Source organism: Arabidopsis lyrata, assembly GCF_000004255.2.
Source record: "Arabidopsis lyrata subsp. lyrata unplaced genomic scaffold ARALYscaffold_4, whole genome shotgun sequence".
Classification (NCBI taxonomy): Eukaryota; Viridiplantae; Streptophyta; class Magnoliopsida; order Brassicales; family Brassicaceae; genus Arabidopsis; species Arabidopsis lyrata.
The window spans coordinates 10,429,184-10,450,949 of NW_003302552.1; the positions used below are offsets into that span (position 1 = coordinate 10,429,184).

General features: G+C 37.4%; 1 protein-coding gene across 1 annotated transcript; it reads right to left on the reverse strand.

Moving 5' to 3' along the window:
- Positions 1-12,360: 12,360 nt before the first annotated feature.
- On the reverse strand, positions 12,361-13,880 carry LOC9315088 (transcription factor MYB104). The gene is given in 4 exon segments (XM_021029793.1): positions 12,361-12,502; positions 12,593-13,286; positions 13,288-13,335; positions 13,417-13,880. Coding segments are annotated over 4 exon segments (1,137 nt in total). The 5' UTR covers positions 13,708-13,880; the 3' UTR covers positions 12,361-12,398.
- Between the last annotated feature and the right edge of the window lie 7,886 nt (positions 13,881-21,766).

Genomic DNA, 21,766 nt, shown 5'->3' on the forward strand with positions numbered 1-21,766 from the left:
AGAAAAAAACAAAACCTGATTTGGTCTCAGAGTGGTCTCATTCTGAAGAGAATGATAAAGAGAAGAACTCAACAGCCGGACTAGACAAGTTGGTAGTCTCTGTGGTAAAGAAGATTATGTTGATCGTCCATGTCGGTCTAGACACCTTGCTTCTACCCAGCTGGACCCATTCGTTGGGAGTTCAATAGTTAAACGGATTATGAGTGGTAAAATCCTTTCTCCTGCAGCTTATGATCCTTTTGAACCGGTCAGTCCTGAAAAGATGGATAAGTTAGAAAAATTCATTGACCATGATCTGTAAGTTCCAATCTCATTTATTTACCTTACTTTCGAACTCGTAAACCTTCACTAGGTAAGCTTAACTGTTTTCTTATATGTAGGGATAACCCTTTGGATTCCACGAATTCATCTGCCATGTTCTACATGAAGATCAAGATTCCAAAAGAGCATTGGCCTGAAGGAGAACCTGAATACGGATGGCTAACAGATGTGGTAAGTGAATGTATTAACAAGTAAGACATGTTAGTGTTTAAGACTATAATTTTACCTTAAGCGCTGTGTTTCATTCTTGTTGATGTCACAACAATTGGCTCCAATCATGCAAATGCTCCGGAAAAGGTCAATGCAAACTGTATCTCCATTTTTGCCTGATAGGATTGCATTCCTTGATCCCTGGTTTGTGAATCAGTGGGCAGTAGATTACATCAAGTTTGATAAAGACTCCAATTGGAAATTTACTGATAAAGATATTGATGTGTATAATGGGGAATCTCCACCTAATGGAAAGACATACAAGAAGTGGGTAAAGGATATAGATATTCTGTACCTTACAACATTGGGAAAGATCATTGGGTAGCTCTGGAGATAAATTTAATGAGGCGGAGGATCAAAGTGTATGATAGCATCGTGTCCTGCTACACTGATGTGGAAATTTACGAAGCTTGCAGGCAGTTCACTAGGATGATACCTGCATTGATTCAAGCTATGGAACATGTGGAAGAGAGAAAAAAACTTGGTGCTTCAGCCTTCTCCATCTACAGGGTAAAAACAGCTCCCCAAAACTTTCAAACAGGAGACTGTGGCGTATATTCTGTCAAATTCATAGAGTGTCTGGCCATTGGTATTAGCTTTGAGGGTTTGTGCGATTCAGCCATGCCTGGTATTCGGTTGAAGCTTGCTACAGAGTTGTTTGATGAGGTCCCAGATTCCGATTGTTTCATCCAAATTAAAGACCCTCTTGGTGTTGACACCGTAGGTGTAGAGTTCATCTCCCAGAATGACCCTTCTTAATCTAGAGTTAACATGTAGTGTGTGCCGTGTGCAACTTTACAAGAATGCATACTCGGAATCTTACCAATTAGAGTATGCACCATTGTAAACATGACACTGTTTTATGTTTCTAGTATTTTGTAGGTGTAGAGTTCTACTTTGGTTCTAGTATTTTGTCATGAAACCTACTAAACCCTTAATAGGGAGAACAAACTAGTATCTATTTGTTAGAGATATTTCTTTCATAATTGAGAAACAAGGTTATTAAAGCTTATTATGAGATAACATTACAACATAATAATAAGGGTTTAAGTGACAGAGTTTTGAAACAGAACAATAGGACAGAGTAGTGGCATTAAATAACAAGACTAATAATTCAGGTACTTGTTTTCATCGGAGTTTAACACATATTAAGAAACCTAACTGCGTAATTAAAGGCAAAGCAATGTTCGCAAATATCAAAACTTGGAGGATGGACTAACTTGCAAATCGGACCGAGTTGATCTAAATTAAAATACCGGTAGAAAACACAAGCACCGGATGCCCCCATTGATTTGATCTGTAGCTCGACCTGATCTGCTATGAGGAAACCTTCGGTTAGGTCAGTCACCTTATCTAGAAAGGCATCAACGACGTAGTTACCGTCTTCTACTGCTCCACAGCAAAGGAGCATCATCCCAAAAGCGAAGAGTGCGTTTAGGTTTAGTGTAGAGGATTCAGCTAACATATCAAGGGCGTCTTGGGATGGACCATCCTGAGTCAGCCTCCGGAGAGATTCCACAAAGAGTGCCGTGATGTTACCCTTCTCATAGCACTTCAGTAAGAATGGCCGAAACATCGAGGTTTCAGCTGCTAGCTCACCATTGTAGATAAATTCACTTAGATCAGCCTTTTGTAAGCCCTCCCTTGAGTAAACTGCCTCCTTCATAGTGGGTCCTGCAGCAATGAATGGACCTAGCAAACGAAAACCTTGTTCGCCAATCCGGCTGAGAATGTTAGCTAGAATCCGGCTGAGAATGTTAGCTAGAATGTAAGGGCACACAACAGAAATAGGCCACATAGTAGTGTCAGCGATGCACTTGATTACAACTGGGAAGCAACAATATCTGGTTTTCTTCTCTTGAGGACGCAGAACCTCAAAGTCAGACAGGCGAAACCATAGGCCTGGTTTCAGAAAACCCTGGAAATTCCAGTTGTAATAGCGATTTGGAATAGTAGCGTCGATCCTATTTGCCTACAATCATTAAAAAGTGATTCAATCCCAAATAAACTATCTGTATAAAAGTGAAAGTAGACAATCCTTTGCCAGTTACTTTATACCTTTTCGTCGGCCAAGATCATTCTGGTCTCAACCCTACCACTCACCAGCGGTTCTTTCCACATGCTTAAGATCTTAACATGGACCGACCATCTTGTTGAGTGAACATTCAAATCAGATAGGTAGTGATGAGGTTCCATGGTTAAAGAAACTTTTAGGGTTTCCGTGGAGAAGCACAGAGATATTTTGAAATATATGTAGGGAAGATAGTGAACAGGGACGAATGAATCGTTGTGGAAGTTATATTCAGAAAATGAAACGTTTGAGTCTTAAAAGACGCGAAAATTTCATTATTATCTATAAGTGATGATTACTTATAGACTGACATTAGCATTGAACTTGGAAAAGCAATTATCACAATAGATTTGAAATATTTATCTCAAGTTAAAGATTTAGAAAATCTTTAAAGTATATTCAGTTGTATATTTAATGTATAATATATAATCTAATGCATATATACAAATCTGCATAAGTTTAATTTGATCATTAGCTTGTTTTTACACAAATCACTCTTTGTGTAACAAGGAAATATCAGGGCATGATTACCTATATTGATGACAAAAAAAGTGAAACAATTTCATAGTCAAAATAAATCCTATAAAAACTTCTTAATAACTCTTCTTATGTGGACATTGATGTGAACAACTAGATTAATAGTTTGGATTTCAAGGTTCAACTTCAAAATAACCAAATCTCATTTTGTTCAACTATGAAGGCCAGAGGACAATAAGACATCTAGATACAACTATGTACAATTTATAGATGTCAGAGACCCCACAATGTATCTATTTATCGTGTTCACACTAGAACTGCATCCAGGGCCACCCACACTAAATAAAGAAATTTTTTATTTATTCCAACCGTCATTTTGTAGTATCTCTTTGCTACATTGAATATACTCAAATTTGCTTGACAACTTCTTATTAACGAGAGAATCCGCAAAATTACAATTTGTATTTTAGTGGCAAAGTAAGTCCCAAGTACAACCGGGTCAATTATGTCGAATATTATACTCTAACTTCTATTATGTTTCAGTTGGACCAGCTGCATTATGTTCTGTTGGCCCAGCTGTATTATATTGTAATATAAACTATTTTGTGATTCCTATACCCAAACTTCATAAGCAATTGAACATCAAATAAAGCGTCTCAAATTACCCAAATCACCTTTCACAGTTTCATCAAGACAAAACAAAAAACACCAATAGTTGTGAAAGTATTTTGGAGGCAAAGCAACTAGGAATGGAAATTAACAGTAAGCATCAATCACATTCTATTTCTTTTGTCTTCTCTTACCCTTCTGCCCCTTCCCTTTCTGGCCCTTGCCATCTGCTGTATAGGGCTCCTCCTTAAACTTGGAATCCCTCGATGATCGCTTTTTCCCAGTTTCGATTGTCGGCCCACAATGCTTCCGCTTCTGGTTCCTCGTCTTATAGTTTTTAGTCCCCTGCACTTTCCCAGACCCCTGCTCTTTCCCAGACCCCTGCTCTTCCCCAGACCCCTGCTCCCCATCACCTTCACAAAAATGGAGACAATCACTAAGTAAGAATAGTTGCAAATTATTCAAACTTGAACGTAGACGGTGTACCTAACTACTCACATAAAGGCTGGATAATTGGAGGTTTTGGGTCAGCAACTCCACTATGAATAACCAAAGCCATGCTCTGACGATGTGTTGACTGATAAACATTTGGCACAAAATCTGTTGGTGACCCAGGATACATGTCTTCACAACGTGCCTTCTCTAGCTCTTTCTCTTTCTGAACTGTAACATAGTTGTCTAACCCCTTAACTCTCAAATCCAGAGCATTGATTTTGGTGTCCATCTCAACAAGCTTTTCCCCAATCTTCTCAAATCCTTTATACATCGCGGCCTGTAATGAGAGGATAGATGGAACAGGAACATCATCAACTTCTTCAGGGACATCAACATTGCGTCTTGCATCCAAATCCATTTGGTAATGACTTTCCCACCAGATCTTCTTCTTCTGTCTGATAAGCCGCTCTCTCCAGCTATCAACTATTGGGTCTATAGATCCTATCCCATCATCAACATCATTCACTAAGAGGTGAGACAGCATATTCCTCTCATCTAAATCAGGTTCCAAGATACTTGAAATATCCTGTCAAATTAACATAGCTTCAAAATGAAGATAGATTAAACTAACCAAATCAAATAAAGCGTCAGGTTCCAAACGGCTAACCGTAGTTTCTCCTAGAGCTTCATGTATTTCTTCCAAAGTAAAGCCCTTCATGCAACTATCACTGAACCTATGCTTGCACATTCTCGGACAATCATTCTCTACGGGTACAGCTTCTCTAAATCTCCTTCGAAGCTGTGGAATGCACTCAAAAGCCAGAATCTACGCATTCAAAATAACACTGTCTTAACATTATATTATTATTAATTCAAAACTGTAATTCATAATAATTTGAAGACTCACCTCAAGAGGGGTAATGAATCCATAAAAGCTTGTTTGAGATTTTGGTTTTACTGACCCTTTCATGTTCTTCATTACTCTCCGGATCCCTTCCATACACTGCTCAAATGAGTACCGTCCCCACGAGAATGTCTCACAAGCTGCCACATTATTAACAATCCTTAACAGTAATTGCTCTATGTTTGCATCACCTTTTGAATCTGCTTTCAGAACCTTGCATAAAAATAACAAGATTGTCAATTTCTTTCTAGCAACACACTCTTGATCCTTGAACTCTTTGAGCTTCTTTTCCACGTCTTTAATTTTGATTTGATTTGTCCTCCCAAAAATGTTCCTAACAAATTTCAAACTGCCAATCTTCTCTAGATTTTTCGGGTACTCATGGCAGGCCAACCCGGTCAACAACGCGTGCTCTTTCATAGAATACCTTATAGGCACTCCATTCACCACAAACCAACACTCTCTCACCATATCCGTCTTAGCGGTGCGAACCATAAGCATCCACATGCCTTGTAACATATGATTTGGTTCCTTAGGCATGTGGAACATGTGCTTAAATTGATCATGATTACGGAACCACTTCAATTCTGCATCAATTCCCTCTATCATTGCCACTGTTTGGCCCAATTGACACCTACTTCCTACCTTACAGACCTTGATGTACTCAGTTGGACCGAAGAACATATTCTCTGGTGGCAGTGGTTGGGAATCATCATCATCCTCAGCATCAATGTTTCTCTCGACATCTTCCCCTTCCTCTTTGTCAGCAACTTCTTCCATTTCTTCTACAGCTTCTGTTCCTTTTAATCCGTCTACGGGATCCTCTGTTTGATCCAATTCCGAAGAAGCGGAAGCTTCTACTGGATCTTCTACAGCCGCATCTGAAGAAGCTTCTGTCGGAACGCTTACAGCAACATCAGAACCATTTGAAGCTTCGGTCGAAGGATACTTTTCCACCGGTTCTTCTGCTGTTATATTCGTTCTGTCTCTAACTTGAGCCCTTCCTAACAACAACACCCCCAAAGATTTTATCATATTCGAATACGAATCAAACTAACCAAAGAAGAAGATGCAGAGGTTCCGGAAGCAAAAATGACGGAGTTTCGACGGGATCTCTCGGCGCCCAACCGAAAGACTTTAAAAAATTAGGGCACATGTTTGGATTTCTATGGGCCGAATTAATTGTTTTTAATAAAAGCCCAATATGTACTCAGCTGGTCATCGTAAGTCAACTAAAACGTCAAGAATTAGGTTAATATCTTGTCTTTCTATATGCATCTATATAAAAAAAAGTAAAGTTGACTCAATGCCGCTCTCACTCTCTCTATGTGGCGGAAAACGACATAAACAATGAGCTTCATTCCCAATCCCCTCATAACAGATATAATCCGACGTATTGGAAGTCAGGGATTTCGATACCTTGGTCCTTTCATTGCTGCTGGCCCTTGGTTTAAAGAGATTGTGTACTCCCGTGAAGTTCTCCTCGACGTAGATCTTGATGAATTCATGTTTAACACTAGACTTGGTAGAGAAGAATCTATCTACCGACCATTCTTGTTAAGATGCGCAGCTGAAGGTCATAAGACTGCTAGATACATCGAATCTCTGCGCCGATTGACTCAAGTTGGCCCGTCGGTTGAAGCGTTGGAGATGCTTGGAGAAGTAGCTTATTCTGACCTCTACACTCTGTTTGCATTTGCCGTTATACTCTTATGATGTGGTTCCTATGAACAAGGTATGATAGTTAACAGAACTTTTATGGCTAGATTTGAAACTTTGCAAGATGCGATTGACATTGCGGATGTTGTGGAAAGCCAAGTCAGATTTATCGGTCCTGGAGGACGGAGAGTTTTTTCAGGATATATCCATTACTTAGAGTATCCAATATGCTATTTTGACCACAACACGGATTTAACTGTTTGTCAGCATTGCTTAGTTTTTAATTACGCAAATAGGTTCCATGATATGTGTTAATAGCATTCCCAATGATGTTGTAGTTCTCTGTTTTTTGTAACAACTCTGTTTTTGATATTAACGATTGCTTCACTGAAAACAACAACAAAAAAAAAATCCAAATGTATTCATACAAATTGGTCCAACACACAGTAGAGATATGTTCAAATCACCAAATGTATTAAGCTTTGCAAGACAGCCGATTGTGGCCAACATTTCCACAGTTAGAACAAGCATATGCTTTCCTTGGTACTTTGCACGGTGATGCAACCTCTAAATGACCTTTAATCCGTGACACCTTCGGCCTCCCAGATTGAACCTTAACAAAAGGTGGATTGACAACCTTCATGGTTACTGAATCAGGTACAGAACAAGCCTCATCCTTAGGCATTACAGATTTTGAATAACCATTGCGTAAGTATTCTGAGCGATAGTAAGGATGGGCCTTTGAAATCGTTGATACATGAGCCGACTCAGCTGCGGCTATCGCATGTATGCAAGGCAGTTTGTCGAGGTCAAACATACGACATGTACACTTCTTCTGTTTTAAATTAACAACATTCATAGACGCAAGACTCCTCACTTCGTATTGATGGGGATCAATCTCCTGAACACTTAGCTTACTAGCGCGAATCACTCGTGACTGTTAGAGGAAAGACACAGTAATTAAAATAGATGGATCAAAAAATAAAGGCTAATAGTTTAAAATAAAGTAAGTTATGTGGAATGTAATATATACCTCTAGTGCTTTTTCAACTCCTTTAGTGAGAATGGTTGTCATAAGCGCAGCTTGTTTTCTCCTTGCAGCATACCATCGAGTTAACATCAATCTTATATCGTCTAGCAGTTCAACAATGGGATACCTTCTAGCAGGATTTAACACTTTGTTTAATGATTCAGCAATGTTGCTTGTTGTGAAGTTGTACCTATCTCCTAGAAAGTGAACCCTACTCCACGTAGTTATGTCTGCCCGCACCAAATAGCTGTGCAGGTCTGGATACAAAGCTTTAATAATATCAAAAGTTGCATTGAAATCTACTAACCGATAAGCTGTAGCCGCCTTCTTCACTAATCCAAATGTTTCACTTCCTCTAAATCTAAGCTTTATGTTTTTGTATAGATGGTATGTGCAAATCCCTCGGCTAGCTTGTGGATATACAGTCCGTATAGCTTTTGCAATAGAATTATGCCTATACGAAATAATGGCTAGTCCATGATCATCTGGAATAACACAACTTAGTTGTCTGAAGAACCATTCCCAGGATTCATCGTTCTCTGAATCAACAACAGCAAACGCTATGGGAAATATATTGAAATTTCCATCTTGTGTGGTTGCTAGTAACAAGGTCCCTAAATATTTCCCCTTCAAAAAGGTACCATCCACAACAATAACTTTCCTCATAAAAGTAAAGCCGTCAATGCTAGCACCAAATGCAATGAAAACATACTTGAATCTATCTAACTCATCTACTTCAAGCCTAGTAAGGGTCCCGGGGTTTGCTCTCCTAATCCTGTATAAGTATTCTGGAAGGTGTTGATACCCTGTTTCCGGACTACCTCTAACTAATTCACGTGCATACTTAAGTGTATGATGAGCTTTCCAATATCCAACCTAGTAAGATGAAAGTTTATGTCATATAGTTACCAACGCCTTACGGGTGTGATCACTTTTATGGAAACCTAGTAAATAGACTTTACCTTGATGCCATAACGCAGTTTCAACGCCTCAGATACATGATTAGGGAGTACGCCTGGGCCTACACCACCAACGAAATTCTTGTAAAGTACTGCAAGAATATCCTTGGTTGCTTGTCTACAACGGGCGGATCGCTCTGTTACAGAACACGTATGCTGATTCACATAGACTTTGATGTGAAAATTCCCAGATGCATCAATCGGTGTAGCTCTAACTCTCCAATTGCACCCTTTAACCCAACACTTTATAGCATAAACCCACGGCGTAGACCGAGAAACGACGAAGTCAAATTGTTGTAAGACACTAATTATCTTCATTCGAATCACCAATTGAAATTTCGATTCATATTTTTGCCCAACAACGATAGCAACACCTCCACTAAGTAATTGCACATACTCTTTTGCAGTAATCGACACCCTCTTGCCAATTGGAACGATCCTATTCTCTTCTTTTTTTTGCACATCTACCATTTCTTCATCTTCTTCATCTTTAACCGCTGCTTCCTCTGCATTCTCTTCTTCTTCAACTTCTAACTTTTCTTCATCAGCTTCATCTTCATCATCTGTTTCCTCATCAGATAACTTATAAGACAAACCGTAATCTTCATCCCCAGAGCTTGCTCCATCACTATCATTGCAACAATCAAACCTATAAATCTCGTCCTCATCCTCGCCTTTCTGTTCCTCTCCTTCTAGATAAGCTTCGCCGTCCATTGAACAAGCATAAATTGGTTGTTTCCCTGCTGCTTACTCTTGTAATACTGCTCTTCGTTGGACTCTATTTTCTCAGGTGATGCATCCGGGCCGAAAATATATTTTCCAGTTTCATATTCTTCGATTTGGACACAGAGGCGCCCCACGAATTCGGAATTGCATTGCCGGATAAATCCTTCTAACTGGCGCCGGTTACATACAATAACCGGAGGAGTATCTTCTGGAATGACGATGAAGTTCATCGTATGCAATTTATAACTAAGCTTAACCTCATAAACCTTTCTATCAAACCCGAAATCCTCGTACACCATTGCCAAAAAATCATCAAACGAACTTCCTGCTTTCGCAGACAGTACCCTGCAACCTCTTCTTTCATCTACAATAAATGACCATTTGTTTTTTGCAAATTTCCACTTCCCACATACCAGTGGAATTTCTACCATCTTTCACCAGATGAAACAGCAATAGATCTGTAATAAACAACACTTTTTTGCTAAAATGTTTGCTTCGGGGGAACAAGACAGGTTTCCGGCATAATAAATCGTTAATGTAAGGGTACACAAGACTTTCGCTTTTCTTTATGTTCGCCCTCTTTAACACTGATCGATAACAATTTCTTACATATCTATCACCACATAGGTCCAAAAAAATCGCTCTAACGTGCTAGTTGAGTAAACTGTTACTCTGCCTCGTTATGACAGAGTTAAGAAATAACTCTGTCCAAATAATTAACCCTACCATGTTGTAACAGACTTATTACGGTTTCTGTGTCATATAACTCTAAATCGCTCTTTTAGTCTACCACCATTATATAAAACTCTCCCACACAAATATATTATTTTACAATATCACATAACTCTCCCACCACATAAAATTAAATCTATCACGGTGTTATATGAGTAAACGTAAAGTCATCATAATCTGTCAAATGACTCTATGAAACAAATAACTCTGCTACTACGTAAAATATCTCTACCCGAAAACTCTATCAATTATTAACTCTATGATATTAATCTAGTTGGAAAATATAGTTTTTTTTATTTCTATCGATTAAATCTAATAATTTAATTAACTCTGCCGTCACTACAGCGACAGAGTTTTGTCGGCGCGGGACATTTTCGCGGGTTAAATACAACTTCTCTAACTGACGTGGCAATGGCAGATTCGTAATTATGTTTCTCAGACAACATCAAACGAGGGGCAATTCTGCCTTTAACGTTGAACAATTCGTACGAGACATATGGGTAATAAACGCACTTTTTTGTGCTTTTTGGGTAACTCACCCTATATATATAGCACCAAAAAATATTTACCAACCCTTGCAACACGTTCAAATGTAGCAATTGTTTAACATTTTTTTGGTAAAACAAGAGTTAAAGATATGTCTAGTAATATTACAAATTGTATCACACTAGATACCGCGGGTCGATTTTTTAACTAAAAACTAAATTTTAAATTGTATTTTTTAATATTGTTTATTTTGTTAAGTGTTTAAGATTGTATAATTGTATTTTGATTATTAATTTTAAGATTTCATCCGTGATATTAATACCGTCCCATATTAATATCGATCCAAACCCGTCCCACTATATAACCCTGTCCCGTGAAATTAAACATTATTATTTTAATAATATTTTATTTAATAGACATATAATTCGAGTCAGTTTAAAAATTTGATTATATATATATATATATATATTTTAATTTTAGTTAATAATAATTAATTCTATATAATGATTTATGAATTAATTGCGTATGACCAACGGTCAAGATTGAAGATTAAAAACCGGATTAAGATTTGAATGGCCACGATTAAATGTAGGGATTGCTGAGATCTTTTAAGGAAATCAAATTGAATATGGATGTAACTGTGGCAATGATTAGTTATGCTTAATATATTATGTTAAGATTTTTGGAAATGAGTTTTTTATGTTAATATCTTTGATTTAATTTTGAAAATCTAAATAATTAATGTCAATGGCATTTGATCGTAAATAAGATGGAACTCCAGGATTTATTTCATAAATGTCTCCAAAAATATATATATATATAGATATACAAATATACAGTAAAACTCTATAAATTAATAATGTTAGGACCGAAAAATTCTATTAGTTTCGATAAATTAATTTATAGAGAGATTTTGCAATTTTTATGAAAATATAAGATTTCCTTCATTATATAAAATATCTTTCTAGAACCAATTACAAGTAAAAAGTATTTATCATGTCTACAAAACAACACCAAAAGTTATTGATACCGTAGAAATATTAGCATTAAATTCAAACAAGAAGTAATGCAAAATTGGTCCACAAAATTTGAAATTTCTACTATAGTTTGCTTTAAATTAGTATAAAATATAAATTTATATGAAATTTATAAACTAAATTCACTAAATGATTTTTCAAATAATATATATTTAACTAATAAAAATTTAGTATTTTCTAATTTTAATTAGTAAATGCAAAGTAAGTGCTAACATGGTGGAGACCATTTCATCACAGACAAAATTTGATAAGTATTTTGAAAGCCTTACAATTAGGGTGGACATTTTAACCGAACCAAACCAAACCAAACTAAACCAAATCAAGCCAAACCAACATAATTCAAACCAACCCAACCAAATCAAAGCTTACACCAATCAAAATTGATAAACTCCTAAAACATATACAAAAGTCAATTCATGATTCAAAAAAAAATGAAAATAAACAAAATACATCTTCTATATAAAGGGAACAAAAACAAATAAGTAGGTAACAAACACCCAAGATTTGAGGATATATCCGAATTTTGGTATTTCTGAGATCATTGAAATGGATAAAAAGAAATATACTAGAATAAAAAATTTAAAAATATGAATAAATATCTGGATACATAAGTTTATATAGCTGAACATAGATGCTTGGCTATAAAATGTAAAAACATGATTAATATACTTAACTCAATGAAAGATAGAGATCAGACAAGAAAAATATCCTTTATGCGTTATACCTTCCAAAGATACCTCTTCTACTTGGTGTTATAAGTATCATCATCGAGAAGTTCTCTTATCCAATCGTCATCATTTGTTGTGTTTCTCTCAACTGAAGAAGTTGAACCAACAAAACCCAAATCTGTTTCAAAATTGAAGTTTTTTCATGCATAAAGATTTGAGGAAACTTCTTGAATTGAATACACAAACAATGAAGTGAATGAAAGTTTACCAATTGTGTTTGCAATGGGTGGTGTAACCTCGGTATGGCTAAGTAGGGAGGACGGAAAAGGTGGGAGCTCCGAGCTGGTATCGGTTTTCGGTCTTTCTCCTACTGAACCATAAACAACTGATTCCAACAATTCATCATAGAATGATGATGGGAAATCTGTTGGTGTTTGGCCTATCAAAGGGGGCTGAACCAAAGTGTTGTCTGGCTCAAGATTCATCATTGGGTTATATTGTTCTGCTCCAAAACTGCTAGGCACTTCATGAGCATTAAATCCTTGGAATGAAGGGAGCTCCAAGTTCCCAACCCCGTGAATGAGAGGCATAGGAGGAGAAGAACATGTAGCATTGCCAAACAAATGGATGTCAGGTAATTGTTCTTGAGTGCTATCCACGGAAAGATAATTCAAGAGGTTAGGGTTTTGCTCGTTCATGACATACCCATTTGTGAAAGGAAATGTGGTTTCTGGTTCCCTAGGCTGAACATTGGCAAGCATTGACTGGTAGTATGAAGAAAATTGATTGAGTGGCAAGTTATTGAGTGCCGCGTCAGGTTTCTCGACGTTATCTACCATCAACAAGTCTTGAGCATCCAATAAATCAATCTTTAGACCATTTCGTAATGCTGTACTTATCGCCTGCTTTCGAACTTTATCAGGGTAAACTGGTAAACCAAGTCGTTTCAATTTCTTACGTCTTAATTACGTTCCAAAAGTTCTTTATCTCATTATCTGTTCGACCAGGCAACTAAAAGAAACAAAAGTTTAAATCAAACAGTAAAAGAAGATGAAAATGTAGAGTGTGAAAAAAGGAAAGAGAGTTACATACTTCTTTAGACATTTGTGCCCATTTGTTCCCCAAAACAGCTTGGAGTTCAATAACACGTTGCTCTTCCTCCTCCGTAAAGGGGCCTCTTTTCAAGCCTGGCCTTAGATAATTCAGCCAACGAAAACGACAACTTTTAGCAGTATGAGAAAGGCCCGTGTGTTTTGGAACATCAGTCCAAGTTACATCACCATGTTGATTAACATAATCTTTCAAAAGTTTGTCTTCTTCTTGTCTCCATATAGTATAATTTTTCTTCATTGTTAGTAAATCATACGCTTGATCCTGAATCATGGCGAATTTTTACCCATCATGAGTGAGTTTCATATGTAAGTATGCATGAGTATAAGAATTCTTTCTAGCAATCAAAACCAACATAATTTGTAATTAAAAAATGGAAACTAAACTCTTTTTGTGCAACAATTCGTCGATACCTATAAAACACAACTCATTAAATACGCATATCAATAAGAGTTTTTTCTTAAATCACAAATTTGGAGCATCTAGGGAGACCACTAGCAAAATATTATTCATCTAAAATAAAATTTAATCAGTTTTTATTTGTATATTCATGACTGGAATTTTTTAAATTTGGTTACAGCAAAACATAAAATTTTTTGGCTAATAAGATTTTTTTTCTTCACTGTTGGTGAGAACCAAATATTATATCAGACCAGATCAGTCTTGTCAATATGTTCAGAGGACAAATGGTGGGAAACATATTTTGTTGATGGAACAACCAAAGAATTCGGATATAATTTTACTATTGATATTGATTGGACAATTCCAAAATTAATTCGATAAACAGAAAAAAAAATTATTAGATAATGCTAGATTTGATTTTCGGCACTAACCTGGTGTTATACCGATCTTAAGAATCTGATTTGGCGGACGATTTGCCGAATAATGGAGAAGAGAAAAAATCAGAGACAAAGAGAGTAAATTTCAAACTACTTTACTAACGGGACCCCTAAAGCCCGAAATCAACCTTATATAAACAAAAGGTCCATAAAGGACGACCATACAGTAAGATAAGATTTAAAAAAATTTACACCACATAAAATTAACTTTTAAAAGTGAATTACTTAACTATTAATCAAATATTTTCTTCAACTAGAGTATTCTTCAAAAGGTGAACTTTTTTTCTTCACTTAACCATTTCTTAGAATGCTCTTATTCCCAAACTCTTTGGCAGTTTTCCTTAAAATAAACTATGTAATGAAAGTTGACATAGGCTCATACGTGATCCCAAAATCTAGAAGTTGTTTCAACTGAATAAATAACTTTGGATCGACTCTTTCAACCGCATGAGGAATGACCATGATCGTGAAATTGGTGTAGGTTGTCATTTTAACTTTTCATAAAATACTGAAGGGGAATTTATACTTTATACGTCGTCGACATAGTTTAGTTAAGTTGTGTAATATGTAACACCAACATTACTAGAAACAGCTTCAAACCATAAAAAAAATTTGTAATGTGTGCCAAGACCTCATTATGATTGAACAACATTAAGAGAAACTACAAACAAAAACACCTCTTAGCTATTAGGTTTTGACGGTAAGGGAAAATTTTGAACAAATCTAATACAATGCTACTAGTTAAAGTAATGAAAATCTCAATCTTAAATTTTTACAAAGACTTTTAAAGATCACTATTATAGATATTCTACAATTTAAGAGTTCTACTATATTCTCCATTTACTTGCTATGTATGGAGAAGGATTATATTAACATGAGATATTACTTAAAGGTGGAATTCTTAAATGGGTAAACTCATGAAATTTCATATAGGTATAGAAAGACACTTGGTTACATTACTATGTTTCTCTACCTACAAAGTATAAAGGTCACATTATTTTCCAGCATTTAATGGTAAATCATTAATAAATATGTTTGCAAGCACTTTTTATTTAATAATAGTTGGTGTTTTCATAGAGTCAGCATATATCTCCATAACCTAAATTCCAATTAGGCTCCGAATGGCACTCCGATTTAGGTGTGACTCCGATTTGAGTGAGGGAGCGATGTAGTTTGGGTGCGGTGTGATTAATCAAATTTATGAATGGTAATGCGATTCGGCTACGATCCGTTATCACATTTTTTCTGAATGACAAACCGATTTGAGTGCGATTAGATGACAAAATTACTAAAAAGGGTATTGGTTTTAATATTTTTAATGCGTTACTTATTTATCTAATGTATTTTTCCACTAAAAATGTGATTTCGTGTTCTCTCGCAAAAAATATGATTTTCCGTTTTCCCATCAAAACCGCAATTCCGAGTTTTCCCGCAAAAAAACATGATTTTCCGTTTTCCCGTCAAAATCGCGATTCCGAGTTTTCCCGCTAAAAACGTGATTCTGAGTTTTCCTGTCAAAAATGTGATATTCCGTTTTCCCGTCAAAAACAAGATTTTGAGTTTTTCCGCCAAAAACGTGATTCCGAGTTTTTCTGCCAAAACCATGATTCTGAGTTTTCCCGCCAAAACCGTAATTTTCCGTTTTCCCGTCAAACCCACGATTCTGAGTTTTCCCGCGAAAAACGTGATTTTCCATGTTTTCCCGCCAAAACCGTGATTCCGAGTTTTGACGCCAAAACCGTGATTCCAAGTTTTCCCGCCAAAACCATGATTCTAAGTTTTTTCGCCAAAACCGTAATTTTCCGTTTTCCCGTCAAAACCACGATTAGGAGTTTTCCCGCCAAAAACGTGATTCTGAATTTCCCGCAAAAAAACGTGATTTTGCGTTTTCCCGTCAATACCGTGATTACGAGTTTTTCCGCCAAAACTATGATTCCGTGTTTTTCAGCCAAAACCGTGATTTTGGGTTGTCTGCCAAAAACGTGATTTCGGTTTTTCCGTCTAAACGTGATTATGTAATTTCTTGCCAAAAACGCGATTTCGTTTAATCTGTCGAAAACGTGATTCCACATTTTCCCGCCAAAACGTGATTCTACGTGCAGCAGCCAAAAATGTGATTTTCTGTTTTTCCGCCAAAAATATTCCGCCTTTCCCGCTAAAAAAAACATATTTTCTGTCAAAAAATATAATTCCGCATTTTTTATAATATATATTATATATTAATATTTCATTATTTGTATTTTTATATATGAAACACGTTTGGACTTACGAACGTATTTGACTATTTTTAGAAAAACACTAGGGATAAAAAAGTAATTTGCATAACAGATAAACCTTGCAGCAGCTCAATCGCACCATCTGACCCCGATTAGTGGTCTCCTTAATTTATTCATTAGTTATCACACTCTCCACGCAGACAAACTAGACCGTTCCCAAATCGCTTTTCCATTCACCGGTGACCCTCCGGTTAGGGTCACCGCACCGGAGCCGAATCATGGTGCCATCAAGGGCATCTCACTGCTTCGACATCCAACGCTTTACCGGTGTTGTGAGAGGGATCCCTATAGCTCGTGTGCTCTCTTCTCGTTATTGGGGTTAGTGTTACGAGTAAATTTTACTTTTAAGAATTTTACCCTAAACAATAACTCTAAATGCACTGGTAAATAGTAAATACATTAGTATTTAGAGATCTAATCCATATAGAAAAAAAAAACATAAAATATTTGCAAAGATTTAAACTAAAGTATAACAACAGGAAGTTACAATTATTCAAAGTGTTTTGAATAAATAAATAATAAAATAATATAAAAAATAGACTTTCAGAGAATTCATCAGAGAATATATGAAACACATGTAAATTCGATTATGATTCAAAACTATCTTTGAAATCGGACTTTTGATTTGAATTACCTTAAAGGTTTTATTAGTGAACACTCCTATCAAGGGACTATGGTTTCATAAACCTTGGTTAAGCTTGGTTCCAAGTAATCTAATCACGCATTAAGAATATAATCCAATAAATTCACAAAACCCTATGATTTACAACTTTTGGTCAGGTTAGTCAAAGATGTAGCGACGGTCGGTACTGGTAAGCTTGACCGGTCCGTGTAATGGCTGGAACACCAGTTGTGGGTGTTGCGACCGGTACGGTGTGTGCTCGTGCGACCGGTCATGGGCAGAGTGACCGGTCCATGGGGACCCGCTCCTTTTTTTCGTCTTTTCTGTTTTTTCCTTTTCTATTTTGTTTAGATCTCTATTTTTTTAATGAAAAACGTGAAACTAAAACTCAAAACTATCACAAGTAAATGACAATAAATCCTAAAAAAGTGTATTTACCTAGTGGGTTGTTTCCCACTTAACGTGCTTGTTTAACATCGTTGGCTCGACGTTTCTTCGGCTAGAGATTATGCTCCCGAAGCTTTGGGTAAGTCACTAGACGTGTTTGCTTCTTTGTCAAGTTCTGCAAAAGTAGGGTTTTAGTCTTTGCCCGTTAGGAACGAGTTCCTTTTCTCTCTCGTTCACGAGAATTACAGATACATACGGCCTCATTTCTTTGGCTTTGAAGGGGCTGGACCATCTTGATCTTAGCTTTCGTAGAAAAAGGTTATGTTGAGAGTTAAAGAGTAGAACCTGATCATTAGAGAAGAACAACTTCCAAATGATCTTCTTGTCGAGGTACACCTTGTTTCTCTCCTTGTATATATCCTTGAACTCTCGTAAGCGTTGTGGCAGATCTCATCAAGCTTGTTTAATTTGATTAAACATTGTTCTGTGGCCGTCTTCAAGTTGAAGTTTAGCTCCTTTATGTCCCAGGCGGCCTTGTATTCAAGTTCGACAGGAAGGTGACAAACTTTCCCATAAACACAATGAAAAGGGGTGGTACCTAATGGTGTCTTATAGGCGGTTCTTGATATGAGCTTTGGCTAAAAATCTTGAGCCAAATTAGGGATAAGTCATTAGCCGGTCTAAGGACCTCTCTAACTAACTCGGATAAGATGGAGATGGAGGATGAATCGAAAAGAACCACAATAGATGTGAAAGTCTATTGATACTTCTTAGAACACTCAAGAATTCAGACACACTCACGAATTAGAGAACAAAATATTTTGTGAAACACAAACAAGCAATTTTATTGATCAAAGGTGAAAAAAAGTAAGGACTACAACTCAAGGCATTATATAGCCAGGTTCATAACTTATTCTAAGAAAAAAACACATAAATCCTGCAAGAAAAACAAGGAAAGACATAACACAAAATCAAGAAAATAAAGGAAAGAGACGTTGGTAATAAAAGAGAATATCAAGGGTGCCGATTAAGGCAACTTTGATCTCTTGACTTTAAAACATGATTCTTCTTTGGTCTTAGAGTCTTGTGGACGAAAGGAGAGCCTTCTTAAATGCCTTCTAGCACCAAAGAACACGTGCTTAAGTGGACTTCAAGTTTGGGGGTGAATAAGGCCCATTTGGCCTCATTGTTTATTAGAGAGTCCACCAGACAGTCCTTCACGTTCCAGCTGTTCCACGAAGATGTTGAACTTCTTCTCTAGGCCTTTGCTCCTGGTCCTAGTCATTGGGCCGCTTGGTACATAGGGAGCTTGAATAATATGACTTGGTGGTTCGATGTCCTCATCACTCCCTCCCTCTTCATGTGGTTTTGACCCCAAAACGTTTTCTCCTGTATCAAAACGAGCCAGGTCAGAAACATTGAAAGTTGTTGAAACTTTGAACTCACTTGGCAGATCTAGCTTGTAGGCATTGTCGTTGATCTTCTCCAAAATTTTGAATGGTCCATCTCCTCGGGGTGAAAGTTTAGAGCTCCTTTGGTTGGGGAATCTCTCCGGTCGCATGTGTAGCCACACCCATTCTCCTACTTCAAAAATAACTTGTTTCCGACCCTTGTTGGCTGCTTTAACTCGTTGCTCATTCGTTTTCTCAAGTCTCTCCTTAACCTTTAAATGGAGCTTCTTGATTTGATCGGCCTTCTTTTCGCCATCTAAGTCTAAGAAGTATTTTTGTGGAAGTGGTGTGAGATCCAAAGGCGTATTGGGATTGAATCCGTAGACCACCTGAAATGGAGACATTAGTGTTGCACTATGGATAGCTCTATTATAAGCAAATTCAACAAAAGGTAAGGCATCAAGCCAATTTTTAAGATTTCTCCCTATTGTTGCTCGTAGAAGTGTTCCAAGCGTGCGGTTGACAACTTCGGTTTGGCCATCAGTTTGCGGGTGGCACGTGGTTGAGAATAGTAGTTTGGTGCCTAATTTCTTCCACAATGTCCTCCAAAAGTGCCCGAGAAATTTGGTGTCTCTATCCGACACAATAGTCCTTGGAACGCCATGTAATCTAACAACTTCTTTAAAGAAGAGATCCGCGGTTTGGGTAGCATCGTTGGTCTTAGCACATGGTATGAAGTGAGCCATCTTGGAAAAACGGTCCACTACGACAAATATTGAGTCCTTGTGCCGGATTTTGGGCAAACCTAGCACAAAATCCATGGAAATATCAACCCAAGGAGAAGTAGGAATCGGTAAGGGAAGATACAAACCGTGGGGTTGGACTCTAGACTTTGCTTTCTTGCAAGTAATACATCTCGCAATGAAAGTCTCCACTGATTTCTTAAGATGAGGCCAAAAGAAATGTTCTTTGAGCATGGCTAAAGTCTTCTCCACGCCAAAGTGACCCATTAATCCTCCTCCATGAGCTTCTCGGACTATAAGGTCCCTTAAAGAGCATTGCGGGATACATAGCCGTTTATCTTTGAAGAGATAGCCATTATGAATGTAGAAGGACATGTGACCTCCCTTGCCTGGATTCGTATAGCTCTCTGCAAAGTCAGGGTCAGACTCATATAAAGGTATAATCAATTCAAAACCAAGAACCTTAGCATCCATTGTAGAGATGAGAGCATGTCGTCTTGAAAGTGCATCGGCTACTACATTGTCTTTTCCCTTCTTGTATTTGATGACATAGGGAAACGTCTTTATGAACTCGAGCCACTTTGCATGCCTTCTCTTCAGGTTAGTTTGACCTCTTAGATGCTTCAAAGTCTAATGATCCGTATGAATTACACACTCCTTAGCGAGTAGATAGTGTTGCCAAGTCTCCATGGCGCGGACTAAGGCATACAATTCTTTGTCATACGTAGGATAGTTGAGTGTTGCTCCATTGAGTTTCTCACTAAAATAGGCTATTGGTTTACCTCCTTGAGTGAGCACAGCTCCAATACCTAATCCTGATGCATCACACTCAATCTCAAAAGTGTTAGTGAAATCCGGTAAAGCTAAAACCGGTGCATTCGATAACCGATCCTTTAGAGCTGTAAAAGCCTGCTCCTGGGCTTCTCCCCACTTGAACTCCACGTCCTTTTTGATCACAGTGGTGAGTGGTGCGGCAAGGGTGCTGAAATCCTTCACAAATCTCCTATAGAAACTAGCCAAGCCGTGGAAGCTTCTTACTTGACTAATGTTGCTTGGTGTCGGCCATTCTTGTATGGCTTTGACTTTCTCTTCGTCCACTCTCAGTCCCTGTGAACTCACTATAAAGCCTAAGAAGACAAGCTCATTAGTACAAAAGGTGCACTTCTTAAGGTTGGCATAAAGACCTTCCTTTTGAAGCGTTTGAATAACTTGTTCCAAATGAACTAGGTGATCATCGAATGTAGGGCTATAAATAAGTATATCATCAAAGTATACCACTACAAACTTACTGATGTAAGGTCTTAGAACTTGATTCATAAGCCTCATGAAGGTGCTAGGTGCGTTGGTAAGCCCAAATGGCATTACTAGCCACTCGTAAAGACCTTGCTTGGTCTTGAAAGCCGTTTTCCACTCATCACCTTCCTTCATTCTTACTTGATGATATCCACTCCTAAGATCAATCTTAGAAAACACATTAGATCCAGATAATTCATCAAGCATATCATCTAACCTTGGTATTGGATGTCGGTATTTGATGGTAATGTTGTTGATAGCTCGACAATCCACACACATCCTCCAAGTTCCGTCTTTCTTTGGTACTAAGAGGACTGGTACAACACATGGACTTAGGCTTTCTCTCACGTAGCCTTTGTCTAATAGATCCTTCACTTGTTTCTCCAACTCCTTAGCTTCCTCCGGGTTAATTCGATAAGCGGCTCTATTGGGCAATGGTGCACCCGGAACCAAATCTATTTGATGTTCAATTCCTCTTATAGGAGGTAGACCAGGGGGTATTTCATCCGGAAATGTCTCAGCATACCGGTTCAAAAGGTCCTCCACCTCTTTAGGAAGATCTTGTTCCAAAGCACTAAAACCTGCGGTCAAAACTTCCTTAAAGATCATTAGTAATACCGGTTCTTTACAAGCGAGTGCCTTAGCTATGTAGCTAGGTTTGATCAGAAGATTACTCTTAGAAGAAGAACTCTTCTCTTTAAGCATCTTAATTTGAATTTCATGCACTTGATTCGGGGTAAGAGGAGTTAGATTATATTTTTTTTTATCATGGACAAAAGAA